The 17859-nt window shown below is 40.1% G+C and overlaps 2 protein-coding genes across 2 annotated transcripts; both read left to right on the top strand.

The window, feature by feature from the left end:
* The first annotated feature begins 2388 nt into the window (after positions 1-2388).
* Positions 2389-3333, top strand: LOC133055935 (olfactory receptor 1E2-like). Its single transcript, XM_061141012.1, has one exon. The coding sequence runs from the start codon at positions 2389-2391 to the stop codon at positions 3331-3333; it is 945 nt and encodes a 314-aa protein (XP_060996995.1).
* A 7116-nt stretch (positions 3334-10449) lies between these two features.
* LOC133055934 (olfactory receptor-like protein DTMT) lies at positions 10450-11394 on the top strand. The gene has a single exon (XM_061141011.1). The coding sequence runs from the start codon at positions 10450-10452 to the stop codon at positions 11392-11394; it is 945 nt and encodes a 314-aa protein (XP_060996994.1).
* Positions 11395-17859: the final 6465 nt, after the last annotated feature.

The raw sequence follows: 17859 nt of genomic DNA, 5'->3' as shown, positions 1-17859 counted from the left end.
CTCCCACAGAGTTCAAAAGTCTGTTCTGTACATCTGTGTCTCTTTTTCTGTTTTGTATATAGGGTTATCGTTACCATCTTTCTAAATTCCATATATATGCGTTAGTATACTGTATTGGTCTTTATCTTTCTGGCTTACTTCACTCTGTATAAGGGGCTCCAGTTTCATCCATCTCATTAGGACTGATTCAAATGAATTCTTTTTAACGGCTGAGTAATATTCCATGGTGTATATGTACCACAGCTTCCTTATCCATTCATCTGCTGATGGGCATCTAGGTTGCTTCCATGTCCTGGCTATTATAAACAGTGCTGCGATGAACATTGGGGTGCACGTGTCTCTTTCAGATCTGGTTTCCTCGGTGTGTATGCCCAGAAGTGGGATTGCTGGGTCATATGACAGTTCTATTTCCAGTTTTTTAAGGAATCTCCACACTGTTCTCCATAGCGGCTGTACTAGTTTGCATTCCCACCAACAGTGTAAGAGGGTACCCTTTTCTCCACACCCTCTCCAGCATTTATTGCTTGTAGACTTTTGGATAGCAGCCATCCTGACTGTCTTGTAATGGTACCTCATTGTGGTTTTGATTTGCATTTCTCTGATAATGAGTGATGTTGAGCATCTTTTTGTGTGTTTGTTAGCCATCTGTATGTCTTCTTTGGAGAAATATCTGTTTAGTTCTTTGGCCCATTTTTTGATTGGGTCATTTATTTTTCTGGAATTGAGCTGCAGGAGTTAATTAAACTTAAAAGCTTTTGCACAACAAAGGAAACTATAAGCAAGGTGAAAAGACAGCCCTCAGATTGGGAGAAAATAATAGCAAACGAAGCAACAGACAAAGGATTAATCTCAAAAATCTGAGTCACCTTTTGAAGGGAATTTGCCTTTATGTTAAGAGCAATGGGAATCCACAAAGACTTCATGGAGAATGGTTATCTGTTCTTCATCCTCAAATGCCTACTGTGATGAAAGATACTGATGTGTTTCAAATATGGAAGCGGGGAGATGAATTAAGAGATTGTTCCAAATATTGAGATTGACATATACACCCTACTATATGTAAAATAGATAACTAATAAGAATCTACTGTAAAGCCCAGGGAACTATACTCAATACTCTGTAATGGCCTATATGGGAAAAGAATCAAAAAAAGAGTGGATGTATATACAGATAGAACTGATTCTGCCTGCCAGTGCAGGGGATGCAAGATACGCAGGTTTGATCCCTGGGTCAGGAAGATCCCCAGGAGTAGGAAATGGCAACCCGCTCCAGTATTCTTGCTTGGAAAATTCCATGGTCAGAGGAGTCTGCCAGGTTGCAGCCCATGGGGTTGCAAAGAGTTGGACACACACACACACACATAACTGATTCACTGTGCTGTACATCTGAAACTAGTACAACAATGTAAATCAACTATATTCCAATAACATTTTTTTAAGATGGTTCAAATAGTATAAATGAGATGTGATGTCAAGCTGATCTAAGGTGGTGACAGTGTGGATAAGGAGTGAATGAAGGAGAAAGAATTTCTAGATCTTGTTGACAGATGTGGGGTATTGAGAACAGAAAAGAGGAAATGAAAGAAGACTCTCATGTTTTAATCTGGATAATCTGGAAGTCTTTTTCTGGGATATGGATTTTTAGAGGAGGAAGGAATCGGGAGAGGCACAAAGGGATAGCGTGTGTTTCTTTTGGAATCTGTTTAACTGAAGTTACCTGTGATACATCCAAGGAGAGATATTACTCAAGCAATTGAGTATCTTCTTCTATGAGTTATAAAGACATCTACAACTGAAGTTTAAATGGTAATCAAGCCATTGAAGTAGATGAGTTTTTCTTGGTGCGTGCGTGCTAAGTCTCTTCAATCGTGTCCAACTTTGAAAGCCCCTGGACTGTAACTCTCCAGGCTCCACTGTCTCTGCATTGGCAGGCAGGTTCTTTACCACTAGCACCACCTGGGAAGCCCTTTTCTTAAGGTATAATAAAATTATAAGAGAACAATATTTAGGAAAAAACCCTGGAACATCGATCAAGTTGAAGATAGAGATAAAACAGAAGCCAGTAGAGTATTGAGGATGTCTGACCAGGCAAGTATGGGAAAAACCAATGTATTATGTGTCTCAGAAGCCAAGGGATAAAAATGCTTTAGGAAAGTTGGAATATTGTTTTGTATTAAAGAGAAATGAAGAAAATAAGTCATTTCTAATGATAGAGATTCTGATTATAGAGAATTGGGGTCCTGTAAAGATTGTAATTATTGTGATGAGAAAAATATAAAATAGTTTTGCAAAGCATCTAAGAGCCAGTTCGTCATAGAAATAAGTTCATTCTGAAATTCAGGTTTTCAAGGACACTATTACTTCTTCCTAAAGATACTGGAAACAGAACATGACAGGAAGGAATCAAACTACTGTCTCAGAGTTCCTCCTGCTGGGACTGCCCATCAAGTCAGAGTATCAGAACCTGTTCTACGCCCTGTTCCTGGCCATGTACGTTACCACCGTCGTGGGGAACCTTCTCATCATCATCCTCATTTGCCTGGACCCCCACCTCCACACACCCATGTATTTGTTTCTCAGTAACCTGTCTTTCTCTGACCTCTGCTTCTCCTCTGTCACAATGCCTAAATTTCTGCAGAATATGCAGAGCCAAGACCTGTCCATCCCCTATGCTGGCTGCCTGACACAAATGTACTTCTTCCTGTTCTTTGCAGACCTGGAGGACTTCCTCCTTGTGGCCATGGCCTATGACCGCTACGTAGCCATCTGCTTCCCCCTGCACTACACCACCGTCATGAGCCCCAGGCTCTGTCTCTTCCTGGTGGTGCTGCCCTGGATACTGACCACATTCCATGCCATGTTACACACCCTGCTCATGGCCAGGCTGCACTTTTGTGAAGACAATGTGATCCCCCACTTTTTCTGTGATTCATCTGCTTTGCTGAAGCTGTCCTGCTCTGACACTCGAGTTAATGAGCTGGTGATATTTTTCGTTGGAGGGCTCATTATCGTCATCCCATTCCTACTCATCATCATGTCTTATGCACGAATCGTGTCCTCCATCCTCAAGGTCCCTTCTGCCAAGGGCATCTGCAAAGCCTTCTCCACATGTGGCTCCCACCTCACTGTGGTTTCCCTGTTTTACGGGACAATTATTGGTCTCTATTTATGCCCATCAGCTAATACTTCTGCTGTTAAGGAGACTGTGATGTCTATGATGTACACTGTGGTGGCCCCCATGCTGAACCCCTTCATCTACAGCCTGAGGAACAGAGACATGAAAGGAGCTCTGAGAAGAGTCTTTTGCAAAAAGAAAAATCCCGTCTCTCTATGAGTGTAAAGTTGGGATGATGATAAAGTTGGGATTTCTACACAATTGTATTTAGTAGGTATATTGATATCAATATTGGGATGTTAACCCAGATTTTTGTTTTCAATTATCCTTTTTTTTTACAATGACTTAGTAGGATATTGTCCAATAAGTAAAAGAGATACAGTGGAGGTATGTAGTAGGACTTGGAAAGGGGATGTCTGTGACCTCCTAGCAGGATCTTTCTCATTTTTCTCTCCAGGTTACTCAAAGAAGCTTCATTTTTAAATTTCCAATTAATCTTTGTGCCCTCCCTCCACCTTTTTTTTCATTACCATTTTCAATGTTTTATTTACTGCTGAAATAAACACTGTTGTTTATTGAGCGTTTACTCATTTACTTATTGACACACCCTCTCCCCTCTGCCCTTGACCTTGGACAGATCTTCCATGAATGAAGAGATAGAAACTGCAGAACCTGGGCCCACAGTAGGCTAATGTTTACTGAATCAGACAACTCACGACGTAGTTACTTTTATCATCCTTCCATTTGAAAATATGGAGGAGACTAAAAGAAACAGCAGAGCTGTGATAGCTTATAAAATAGCATTAATTTGGGATGTGCTGCCTCCTTGACCACTGCGTGCCTCTATGGCAGCAAATTCTTGGGCCAATGGTCCTTTTCTAAACCTGGCCCTTTTGGATGTGTGAGGCTGCCATCCAGGCCATGCCATGCTCCTAGGAAGGCCACTTAGAACCCAGGTCTGCCACACTAAAGGCAGAGAGGAGAGCCTTTTCTTCAGTCTCTGTGTCCCTTTTTTAAACAATTAATTTATCATGTTTTTTAAAAAAGTTAAAAAAAAAACCCATGCGTTATATAATACTGTGTACTCGAGGTCAATACTATTTAAAATGCAAAATTCTCCGCTGCTTACCTCTGCTAAACTGGACTTTTAATTGTTGAATATAGATATTTATTTATCTCTTCTTGAGCAAGGGTTTTCATTATTCTGTCTCTTAACCTTCTGTCTCTTAACCTTGTCTCTTCGGATTTATTTTCATGTCTTCAGTGTCTTCTTGACCTGCCCTGAATCTCAAGTGAACTTTCTATCTCCTTTGCTACAATAGTTTAGTTCATCGTTGTTGTTGTTTAGTCGCTAAGTCGTGTTTACTCTTTTTTTGACTCCGTGGACTTTAGCTCACTAGGCTCCTCTGCCATGCCGTAGGGCAACGAAGCCCATGTGCCACAACTACTTAGGCCTGTGCGCCAAGAGCCTGTGCTCTGCAACAAGAGAGGCCACCGCAATGAGAAGCCCACACACCCCAATTACAGTGTAGCCCCTGTTCGCGGCAACTACAGAAAAGCCCACGCACGGCGATGAAGACCCAGAACAGCCAAAAATAAAAAGTTAATTATGGTGTTGTGGCCATAGATAACTGCAGCATAAGGAAGAGCTGGAGTCTAGGAGGTATTCTGACACATTTGGGGAGTATTAGAGACGATGGAAGTAGCAGGTGCCAGTATGTTTTCCCACAGAGGTAAGAAGGCAGAAGTACTTCAGTGGGATTCACACTGGGTTTTCTTTTCTATCTTGACTTGAAGAAGAATGGAATATGATCAGGGAGAGTTCCTCTTGTCTCTTACTCTAGTACTTCCTATATGTCTGCATACAGTTGTGTCGTGTAGGTAACTACTCCTTGTTAGTTACAGGTCATTTATGGGAAATGGTGTTTTACTGAGAGATTCTTCCACCTTGAGAATCTTTCCAAAATACGTGTCTTGGGACTTCCCTGGCAGTCGAGCGGTTAAGACACTGAGTTTCCCCTCCAGGGAGTGCTGCTTTGATCCCTGGTCAGAGAACTAAGATCCCACATGCTGCCCAGAACGGTCAGAAAACAAAACAGAAAACCCAAAAAACAAATGTCTTTCTTGGCACTTTACTCAAACCACTGAAGCTTTCTTGTTGCCCACAGAAAGCAGCCTGTTACACTCCTCAGAATTTTTAGGACTCTACCGTATGGTTCCTTCTTGTTTTATGATTTCATGAACCACCCTCTTTTACCACTGGAAATGTAGGCTCCAAGCACAAGTGTCTACTGTCCATTCCCTGAACAGTCAGTGATTAAGCTTTCATGTATGAGCTTCTGGCGATCCGCAGTTTCCCCCAAAGTATCGTCAGGTGTGATCAGTGATTGTAATCCGTCATTGCTCCAGGACCCTGAGAGCATTTGTCCTAGAGAAAGTGAAAGTGTCAGTCGCTCAGTCATGCCTGATTCTTTGTCACCCCATGGACTGTGGCCCACCAGGCTCCTCTGTCCATGGGATTTTCCAGGCAAGAATACTAGAGTACATTGCCATTCCCTCCTCCAGAGGATCTTCCTGACTCAGGAATTGAACCTGGGTCTCCTGCATTGCAAACTGATTCTTTACCATCTGAGCCACCATGGGAGGTGGTGTCCTAGAGAGGCCTTGAGTAATTACTTTGCCTTTAATGAGTTCCTCTAGGACCCAGACTCCTCTGGGATCCAGGGCCCGTTTGGCCCAAGGATGTGCAGAATGGGAGATGTGGATAGGATTTTGCAGACGCCAGAGATGAATTTAGACGCTGTTATCTCACATGCCTTAGTGAATAAAGGGGAGTAGGATCTCGGGTCACAGTCCTCTCACACTGGGTAAGCTGGCAGAGGGTAAATAAGCTGGTCGCTTAGGGTTCTTCCGACCTGAGAGTCTTGATTTTTCATGCTGTGCGGTGTTCTCCAGGAGAGTTTTTCAAGTATGGTAATGCTTTCCTTTTCCACCTCTTTGCTTCCCAAAACTTCACTACATTTGAGAAGTTTTTATTAAGGTTCACACGTTATAATCTATTTTTATTAATGACAATGTTCTTAAGTATTTCTTACCATGTCATTTATTCCCAGAACAATAAATTGTATAATTTCCGTGTACTAACAACTCTTGAGGTAAGCATTAATGCCATACTTCTAAACCCTTGTTTTATTTTAGAATTACCTTGGAGCTTTAAGAAAACTCTGTATGGGCTTCCTCTCAAAGATTGTGATTATATTTATCTGAGGGGTCCAGAGATCTTTATTTATTTATTTATTGTTTTTAGTTCTACCACTTTATTGCTACCAACCCATCTCCCTCTACCCTCGTGCACACATGCTCAGTCATGTAATCCCGTGGACTTCAGCCCACCAGACTCCTCTGTCCATGGACTTTTCCAGGCAAGAATACTGGAGTGGGTTGCCATTTCCTTCTCCACAGAGATCTTTATTTTTAACAGTGCCATGTATTCTTGCTACTCATTGTGAAGCCCATGGACTACAGCATGGGCATTACCTGGGTGCTGATTAAAATGCAGAAGCAAGTCTACTATATAAAAATCAGTGTTTTACTAGCACTCCCAGGGGATTTTTCAGGGATATTTAATTTAAAAAGCATTACCCTAGATTTCCCTAAGTGCAGTTCTGGCTGAAAACTACTGATTTAATGGGTAAAGAAGAGAATGTGAGGCTCATGGCACCATCAGTGATGACATCCCCAAGTCCTGTCTCTTGTTTGTGCTCTCCAGCCATACTCTTAATACAGGGGTGATCCCCAGTCACACAAATGGGGTTCTGCTCATTTTCCAGGGAGACAAAACTCTGAGAAACCAGGTGTCTCTTCCCAATGTTATGCCTCTATGTAATATCCATGTGAAAACTTACTGACATGATTGATCAGCCAGCATCAAGGGGTGAAATCCCAGCTGTTGGATTCAGTTATGTCTTCAATGAAAGAGCTTCCCACATCTGATGTTGTTTCTCCTCTGCTTTTTTGTTCACTTTGAGGTACACTATGGAGTGTTAAGCTTTTCCAGAGAAACAGATCCAATAGAGAATTTTATTTATATCTATCCATATACGTGCACATTTCTCTATTATCTATATCAGTGTAATAGTAGTGTGTTTGAAAGGTCTTCTCAGGTGGCTCAGCGGTAAAGACTCTGCCTGCCAGTGCAGGGGACGCAGGAGACACGGGTTCGATCCCTGGGTTGGGAAGATTCCCCTGGAGAAGGAAATGGCATCTCGCTCCAGTATTCTTGATTGGGAAATTCCATGGGCAGAGGAGTCTGGCAAGCTGCAGTCCATGGGATCGCAAAGAGCTGGACATGAGCAGGAGACTGAGCGTGCATGCCGTGTGTCTGAGGCACAAGAACAAATACCGTGGGGACAACATTTCTCCATACATTTTGTAATACAGGGTCAATTTTAGTGCTAAATGGTTAAGGGTAGTGAGTTTCTGTCCTGGAGGAGTTAGTAAGAGTAGTGTTTTTAACTTAAAAGGAGTTTTGCTGGCTTTAAAGTTGGAGGAATGCCCAACTCAACCTCAAGCACAACCAATGGATATTTATGAAACACCACCTGTATCCAGGCACTGGGCCAGGTGCTGGCTCCGTGGCAGCCGTGAAGGCAGACATGCATGACTCTTTACTACGCGGACTTCACAATCTGGTAGGGAAGGCAGCTCTAAAGAAATAACCCCATTGTCATGGAGTGCTGTGGGGACAAGACGGATGCTTGGAAACAGCAGTGCATTCTCTTCTGGTCTGGGGGAGATAGGGAAGGTTTGCAGGGCAAATGACATGAAATATATGTGAAGGACAGATACGGGAAGCCATGGGAAGAGGGAGCAGAAGGGGGAGAACATTAGGGAAGAGGAAAAGTGAGTGCAAAGCGCTGGGGCAAGACTGTTGTGTTTAAGTGCAGCTTTGCTGGAGAGTGAAATGTGAGTACAGTTGTGGGGCCAGATGAAGTTGCAGAGGTAGGCAAGGGTCAGGTCATGAGCCACCTTTTGAAGGGAGTTTGCCTTTATGTTAAGAGCAATGGGAATCCATGAAGACTTTATGGAGAACAATTATCCACTTTTCATCTTCGAATGCTTACTATGATGAAAGATACTGATGTAGAGGGCTTCAAGTATGGAAGCAGGGAGATATATTAAGAGGTTGTTCCAACGTTTGAGATTGACATACACACCGTACATTATATAAAATAGATAACTAGTTAGAACCTAATGTATAGCACAGGAAAATATACTCAATACTCTGTAATGGCCTATATGGGAAAAGAATCTAAAGAAGAGTGTGTGTATATATATATATATATATATATATATATATATGAAGGCAATGATACCCCACTCCAGTACTCTTGCCTGGAAAATCCCATGGATGGAGGAGCCTGGTGGGCTGCAGTCCATGGGGTCGCTAAGAGTCGGACACGACTGAGCAACTTCACTTTCACTTTTCACTTTCATGCATTGGAGAAGGAAATGGCAACCCACTCCAGTGTTCTTGCCTGGAGAATCCCAGGGATGGGGGAGCCTGGTGGGCTGCTGTCTATGTGGTCGCACAGAGTCGGACATGACTGACGTGACTTAGCAGTAGTATATATATATATATATATATATATATATATATATATATATATATATATATATATAACTAATTCCACCTGCCGATGCAGGAGACACGAGAGACGACACAGGTTTGATCTCTGAGTCGGGAAGATCCCCAGGAGTAGGAAATGGCAACCCACTCCAGTGTTCTTGCTTAAGAAATTCCATGGAGAGAGGAGTCTTCTGGGCTACAGTCCATGGGGTTGCAGAGTTGGACATGCCTGAGAATGTGCACATACACACGTCTGATTCACTTTGATGTACACCTGAAACTAACACAATATTGTAAATCAACTATATTCTAATAACATATTTTTTTACAGACAGATTTTTTCAAGATGCGATGTCAGGCTGATCTAAGGTGATGACAATGTGGATAAGGAGTGAATGAAGGATAAAGAATTTATAGATCTTGTTAACAGATGTTGGGTATTGATAACAGAAAGGAGGAAATGAAAGAAGACTCTCATGTCTTAATCTGGACCTGGAAGTCTTTTTCTGGGATATGGAAGTTTAGAGGAGGAGGGAATTGGGAAATGCACAAAGGGAGATCGTATGTTTCTTTTGAAATCTTTTTAACTGAAGATGTGTGTGATACATCCAAGTAGAGATATTACTCAAGCAATTGAGTATCTTCTTTTATGGTTTAGAGAGACATCTACAACCGAAGTTTAAATGGTAATCAAGCCATTGAAGCAGATGAGTTTTTCTTGGTGCATGTGTGCTAAGTCGCTTCAGTCGTGTCCAGCTCTGAAAGCCCATGGACTGTTACCTGCGAGGCTCCACTGACTGCATTGGCAGGCAGGTTCTTTACCACTAGCACCACCTGGGAAGCCCTTTCCTTATGGCATATAAAATTCTAAAAGAACAGTGTTTAGGAAAAAACTTTGGAACGTCAATCAAGTTGAAGATAGAGACAAAACAGAAGCCAGTAGAGTATTGAGGATGTCTGACCAGGCAAGTATGGGAAAAACCAATGTATTATGTGTCTCAGAAGCTAAGGGATAAGAATGTTTTAGGAAAGTTGGAATATTGTTTCATGTTAAAAAGAAATAAGTCATTTCCAATGATAGAGATTCTGATTATAGAGAATTGGAGTCCTGTAAAGATTGTAATTATTGTCATGAGAAAAATATAAAATAGTTTTGCAAATGGAGAAGGAAATGGCAACCCACTCCAGTATTCTTGCCTGGAGAATCCCATGGACAGAGGAGCCCTGTGGGCTCCTGTCCATAGGGTCGCACAGAGTCGGACACGACTGATGCGACTTAGCATGCATGCATAGAAACACATTAGGTAAGCTTGTGCTTATCTAGAATCTTGTGCAGGGTGAGCTAAATGTTTAACTAAATATAGCCAGAACCACTCTCTTCACCAAAGGTAGTAGATATATGTATGTCGTGTATTTTATTCATTTGGTGAACCCAAATATGCTGAGGTTATTAGTTAAAGCAACTTTCATTCAAATAGATCAAGAAACTAATAATCTGGTTATGTGACATACCTATTAGGAAAAACACATATATTAATGTAAAAAGAATGCTCAAATGATTTGGAAAAAATAAATATGTGTCATAATAAAAAAAAAATAGTTTTGCAAAGCATCTAAGAGCCAGTTCGTCATAGAAATAAGTTCATTCTGAAATTCAGGTTTTCAAGGACACTATTATTTCTTCCTAAAGATACTGGAGACAGAGCATGACAGGAAGGAATCAAACTATTGTCTCAGAATTCCTCCTGCTGGGACTGCCCATCGAGTCAAAGCATCAAAACTTGTTCTACGCCCTGTTCCTGGCCATGTACGTTACCACCGTCATGGGGAACCTTCTCATCATCATCCTCATTTGCCTGGACCCCCACCTCCACACACCCATGTATTTGTTTCTCAGTCACCTGTCTTTCTCTGACCTCTGCTTCTCCTCTGTCACGATGCCCAAATTGCTTCAGGACATGCAGAGCCAAGACTTGTCCATCCCCTATGCTGGCTGCCTGACACAAATGTACTTCTTCCTGTTCTTTGGAGACCTAGAGGACTTCCTCCTTGTGGCCATGGCCTATGACCGCTACTTGGCCATCTGCTTCCCCCTGCACTACACCACCGTCATGAGCCCCAGGCTCTGTCTCTTCCTGGTGGTGCTGTCCTGGGTGCTGACCACATTTCATGCCATGTTACACACCCTGCTCATGGCCAGGCTGCACTTTTGTGAAGACAAGGTGATCCCCCACTTTTTCTGTGACATGTCTGCTCTGCTGAAGCTGTCCTGCTCTGACACTCGAGTTAATGAGCTGGTGATATTTTTCGTTGGAGGGCTCATTATCGTCATCCCATTCCTACTCATCATCATGTCTTATGCACGAATCGTGTCCTCCATCCTCAAGGTCCCTTCTGCCAAGGGCATCTGCAAAGCCTTCTCCACATGTGGCTCCCACCTCACTGTGGTGTCCCTGTTTTATGGGACAATTATTGGTCTCTACTTGTGCCCATCAGCTAATAATTCTACTGTTAAGGAGACTGTCATGTCTATGATGTACACTGTGGTGGCCCCCATGCTGAACCCCTTCATCTACAGCCTGAGGAACAGAGACATGAAGGGAGCTCTGAGAAGAGTCTTTTGTAGAAAGAAAATTCACTTCTCTCTTTGATGGTAAGGTTGGTATTTCTACACAGTTTTATCTAGTAGATATATTAATATTGAAATATTATTTCAGATTTTTTGGTCACCATGTAAACTTTTTTAAAATGATGTAGAACATAATCACTCAATAGGTAAAGTGTAGTTTCATAGTTGAACTAGGGAAGGAGGTCTTGATGATCTTGTAGCAAGGTCTTCCTCTTTTTCTTCCCTACAGGACCCACTAAAAGCACATTTTAATGTCAGTTTTTTAAATGATCTTCACGCCTTGCATGCTTACACTAATTTAACGAGGAGATTTTTTTTTTAAGTTAGAACTTTTCTTAGAATCTGGTATTATTTTAAAATAATTATACTCTTAGATCAGTGCTAAATAAGATCCACACTTCACAACCTCCCAGCCTCCCCTAAATGTGTCCTATTCACTTTTCCATGCACATTTTTTACATCATTTTGTATCTTAGCTTTTTTCTCCCTCTGATTTATTTTTGTGTCTACCTTATGCTTTCCTAACCTTGTTACCAAACTCAAGTTCAGCTCCTCATTGCTCAAGAATCCAATGCTGAGAGACAAGTGTTGGGTAAAAGGAAAGCTTCCTTTATTGAGGAAGTTGGCAATTCTGGGGAGAATGTGAAGTCATGTCCCAAAGAACCAACTCCCACTTGCCAGGTCTTGCTCAGAGATTATATCAGGAAAAGAAGAATGGATTACTTGCTGGGGACAGAGTTATGGGGTCCATGATCGCTCATGGACAGTTTTCTGATTTGTTGGTGATGAGGTAACCAAGAGTCAATATCATCAACCACCTGGTTCCAACCCATCCAGGTCATCATATCTGTTCATTCCAAATTCCTACGGCATCCCTCTCCTTCTGACCCCTTTGGTAACCTTCAGTTTGTTTTCTGTGTCTATGAGTCTGTTTCTATTTTGTAAATAACTTCATTTTTATCATTTTTTAAGATTCTACATGTAAGTGATATCATAGGATATTTGTCTTTTTCTGTCTGACTTATTTCACTTAGAAGGATAATCTCTAGGTTCATCCATGTATTTCATTCCTTTTCATGGCCAAGTAATATTCTATTGTGTTTGTGTGTGCGTGTGCATGTGTGTGTATCACATCTTATCTATCCATCTGCTGATGGACATTTAGGTTGCTTCCATGTCTTGGCTATTGTAAATAGTGCTGCTGTGAGCATTGTGAAGTATGTATCTTTTAAAATTATAGTTTTCATTTTTTCCAGGTATATGCCTAGGAGTGGGACTGCAGGGTTATATGGTAACTCTGTTTTTAATTTTTTAAGGAAACTCCATACTGTTTTCCATAGTGCTGCATCAATTTACATTCCCACCAACAGTGTAAGAGAGGTTCCTGTTTCTCCACACCCTCTCCAACATTTATTATTTATAGACTTTTTGATGGCTGTTCTAACTACAGTGAGATGATCCCTTATTGTAGTTTTGATTTACATTTGAAGAGTCAATTTTATATAGTAAAATCAATCCATTTGACAAGTTCATTTTGACAGTTCACTTTGACAAGCTTTGAAATCTCAAATTTTAATATTGGTTTTCCTCAGATACATTCAATGCAATCAAATCAAATTCTCAATGGAATTATTTTTTTGAAACCGAAAAACTTACTTTGATGTAGAAAAGTTTGACATATTTGACTGCATAAACATGAAAATAGTAAGAAAAAATAAAGAGAAATGACAGACTATAACATGTCTAATAGACGCAAGGTTAAAATTAAAAATATCCAGAGAGCTCCTACAAATAACATTAGAGTAAAATGACAGCTGAACAGAAAAAATGTATAAAGAACATTAAGAGAAAATTCATAAAGAATAAACAATATGAAAAGATGCTCAAGTCAATGTTAACCCAGGAAAACCAAATGGAAAAAACATGAAGTGGTAATTGAATGACCACATAATTGACAATTTAAGAAAATTTGGAAAACTCAGCAGTGCTCACAGGACTGGAAAAGGTCAGTTTTCATTCCAATCCCAAAGAAAGGCAATGGCAAAGAATGCTCAAACTACCACACAATTGCACTCATCTCACACGCTAGCAAAGTAATGCTCAAAATTCTCCAAGCCAGGTTTCAGCAATATGTGAACCATGAACTTCCAGCTGTACAAACTGGTTTTAGAAAAGGCAGAGGAACCAGAGATCAAATTGCCAACATCTGCTGGATCATAGAAAAAGCAAGAGAGTTCCAGAAAAACATCTACTTCTGCTGTATTTACTATGCTCAAGCCTTTGACTGTGTGGATCACAATAAACTGTGGAAAATTCTGAAAGAGATGGGAATACCAGACCACCTGACCTGCCTCCTGAGAAACCTGGATGCAGGTCAAGAAGCAACAGTTAGAACCGGACATGGAACAACAGACTGGTTCCAAATCGGGAAAGGGGTATGTCAAGGCTGTATATTGTCACCATGCTTATTTAACTTCTATACAGAGTACATCATGAGAAATGCTGGATTGGATGAAGCACAAGCTGGAATCAAGATTGCTGGGAGAAATATCAATAACCTCAGATATGCAGATGACACCACCCTTATGGCAGAAAGTGAAGAAGAATTAAAGAGCCTCTTGATGAAAGTGAAAGAAGAGAGTGAAAAAGGTGGCTTAAAGCTCAACATTCAGAAAACTAAGATCATGGCATCTGGTCCATCACTTCATGGCACATGGATGGGGAAACAGTGGAAATAATGACAAACTTTATTTTCTTGGGCTCCAAAATCACTGCAGATGGTGACTGCAGCCATGAAATTAAAAGATGCTTGCTCCTTGGAAGAAAAGCTATAATCAACCTAGACAGCATATTAAAAAGCAGAGACACTACTTTGCCAACAAAGGTCCATCTAGTCAAAGCTATGGTTTTTCTGGTAGTCATGTATGGATGTGAGAGCTGGACTGTAAAGAAAGCTGACCACTGAAGAATTGATGCTTTTGAACTGTGGTGTTGGAGAAGACTCTTGAGAGTCCATTGGACTGCAAGGTGATCGAACCATTCAATCCTAAAGGAAATCAGTCCTGAATATTCATTGGAAGGATTGATGATGAAGCTGAAACTTCAATATTTGGCCACCTGATGCAAAAAACCCTGAAGACCTTGATGCTGGGAAAGATTGAAGGCAGGAGAAGGGGACGACAGAGGATGAGATGGTTGGATGGCATCACTGACTCAATGGACATGAGTTTGAGTAAGCTCCAGGAGTTGGTAATGGACAGGGAAGCCTGGTGTGCTGCTGTCCATCGGGTCGCAAAGAGTCAGACACGACTGAGCCACTGAACTGAAATGAACTGAACTGAACTGATAATTGATAAATTTATAAATGATTGACCTTCTATGATAAGAACAAGGATACAGGAACAAGAGCACACACACATGTGTATTTCAGTTTTCTTGTATAATTTACATACAAGACAATGTACCCATGTAAAATGTACAGCTCAATGAACTTTGATAATTATAAGCATTCATATAGCCTGTATCCCAATCCAAATCTTTAATAATTCCACCAATTCAAAATTTGCTGTGCCCCTTTAAAATCAAACTCCCATCCCTGACCACCAATCTGATTTCTATTTATTTTATCTCTATAGTTATAGATTAGGCTTGACTGATTTTGAAGTTCATAGAAATGGAATCATTTTTATGTACTCTTTTCTATCTGGTATATTTAGCATTACACAATGTTTTGTAGATTTAGCTATATAATTCTATGCATCACTAGTTTCTTTTTATTATGGAACAGTATTCCATTGTATAAATATGGCACAGTTTGTTCATTCATTCACCTTTTGATGGACATTTTCATTGTACCCAGTTTTTGAATTGTTGAAGGACACTGTCCCTTTCCCCACTGAATTACCGGGTCACCTGTGTATGAAGTCAATTGACTTGGTATGGGTGAGTCTATTTCTGGACTCTATTCTCTTCTGTTGATCTATGTACCTTTTACTTATCTGTCTTTACTCACATACTCACATCATTTTATCTCTTACCTCATTTTTCCATAATGTATTCTCCTATCTACAGCATCTCTTCTAACCTAAACTGATTCCAAATGGAACTTTTTATCTTCTTTATTATAGCAATAAATTTTGGTCTGTTTAAAGTCATTTGCCTTAAATTCAACTTTGCTGTTAAAAGATAAACCATGTTGTTTGCATTTATTATCATAACATACTTTTCTTATTTTATTGTCAGTAAAGTTAAACAGAATTCTTCCCATAATATGATTTTAATATTATGGCTTTTAAATTTTTGAGCTGTTTATTTTAATTAATTCCTTGATTGGTTGGATTACATACTCTAGTCATTTTAAAAGTTAAAAAATGTTGTTAGAAAGTGTTCTAGTTTCATTCTTTTACAAGTGGTTGACCAGTTTTCCCAGCACCACTTGTTAAAGAGGTTGTCTTTTTTCCATTGTATATCCTTGCCTCCTTTGTCGAAGATAAGGTGTCCATAGGTTCGTGGATTTATCTCTGGGCTTTCTATTCTGTTCCGTTGATCTATATTTCTGTCTTTGTGCCAGTACCATACTGTCTTGATGACTGTGGCTTTGTAGTAGAGTCTGAAGTCAGGCAGGTTGATTCCTCCAGTTCCATTCTTCTTTCTCAAGATTACTTTGGCTATTCGAGGTTTTTTGTATTTCGATACAAATTGTGAAATTGTTTGTTCTAGTTCTGTGAAAAATACCGTTGGTAGCTTGATAGGGATTGCATTGAATCTATAGATTGCTTTGGGTAGAATAGCCATTTTGACAATATTAATTCTTCCAATCCATGAACATGGTATGTTTCTCCATCTGTTTGTGTCCTCTTTGATTTCTTTCATCAGTGTTTTATAGTTTTCTATGTATAGGTCCTTTGTTTCTTTAGGTAGATATACTCCTAAGTATTTTATTCTTTTTGTTGCAATGGTGAATGGTATTGTTTCCTTAATTTCTCTTTCTGTTTTTTCATTGTTAGTATATAGGAATGCAAGGGATTTCTGTGTGTTAATTTTAACACCATACACAAAAATAAACTCAAAATGGATTAAAGATCTAAATGTAAGACCAGAAACTATAAAACTCCTAGAGGAGAACATAGGCAAAACACTCTCCGACATAAATCACAGCAAGATCCTCTATGACCCACCTCCCAGAATATTGGAAATAAAAGCAAAAATAAACAAATGGGACCTAATGAAACTTAAAAGCTTTTGCACTACAAAGGAAACTATAAGTAAGGTGAAAAGACAGCCCTCAGATTGGGAGAAAATAATAGCAAATGAAGAAACAGACAAAGGATTAATCTCAAAAATATACAAGCAACTCCTGCAGCTCAATTCCAGAAAAATAAATGACCCAATCAAAAAATGGGCCAAAGAACTGAACAGACATTTCTCCAAAGAAGACATACAGATGGCTAACAAACACATGAAAAGATGCTCAACATCACTCATTATTAGAGAAATGCAAATCAAAACCACAATGAGGTACCATTACACGCCAGTCAGGATGGCTGCTATCCAAAAGTCTACAAGCAATAAATGCTGGAGAGGGTGTGGAGAAAAGGGAACCCTCTTACACTGTTGGTGGGAATGCAAACTAGTACAGCCTCTATGGAAAACAGTGTGGAGATTTCTTAAAAAACTGGAAATAGAACTGCCATATGACCCAGCAATCCCACTTCTGGGCATACACACTGAGGAAACCAGATCTGAAAGAGACACGTGCACCCCAATGTTCATCGCAGCACTGTTTATAATAGCCAGGACATGGAAGCAACCTAGATGCCCATCAGCAGATGAATGGATAAGGAAGCTGTGGTACCTATACACCATGGAATATTACTCAGCCATTAAAAAGAATTCATTTGAACCAGTCCTAATGAGATGGATGAAGCTGGAGCCCCTTATACAGAGTGAAGTAAGCCAGAAAGATAAAGAACATTACAGCATACTAACACATATATATGGAATTTAGAAAGATGGTAACGATAACCCTATATGCAAAACAGAAAAAGAGACACAGATGTACAGAACAGACTTTTGAACTTTGTGGGAGAATGTGAGGGTGGGATATTTCAAAAGAACAGCATGTATACTATCTATGGTGAAACAGATCACCAGCCCAGGTGGGATGCATGAGACAAGTGCTCGGGCCTGGTGCACTGGGAAGACCCAGAGGAATCGGGTGAAGAGGGAGGTGGGAGGGGGGATCGGGATGGGGAATACATGTAAATCCATGGCTGATTCATATCAATGTATGACAAAACCCACTGGAAAAAAAATAATAATAATAAAAATAAATAAAAAAATAAAAAAAATAAGAAAAAAAAAAGTTAAAAAATGGTACATGAATGTTATTTTATTGAATTCTCATGTATTTCAGATTTTCCTTTTGTATGTATGCTTATATCTGAAGGATAACTTGGTTAGGTATAGAATTTTGTGGACATTTGTT

The sequence above is a fragment of the Dama dama genome, chromosome 5, assembly GCF_033118175.1.
Source record: "Dama dama isolate Ldn47 chromosome 5, ASM3311817v1, whole genome shotgun sequence".
In the NCBI taxonomy this organism is placed as follows: domain Eukaryota; kingdom Metazoa; phylum Chordata; class Mammalia; order Artiodactyla; family Cervidae; genus Dama; species Dama dama.
Note: the sequence above shows the minus strand (reverse complement) of the source record. Positions and strands in the feature narration are given on the sequence as shown.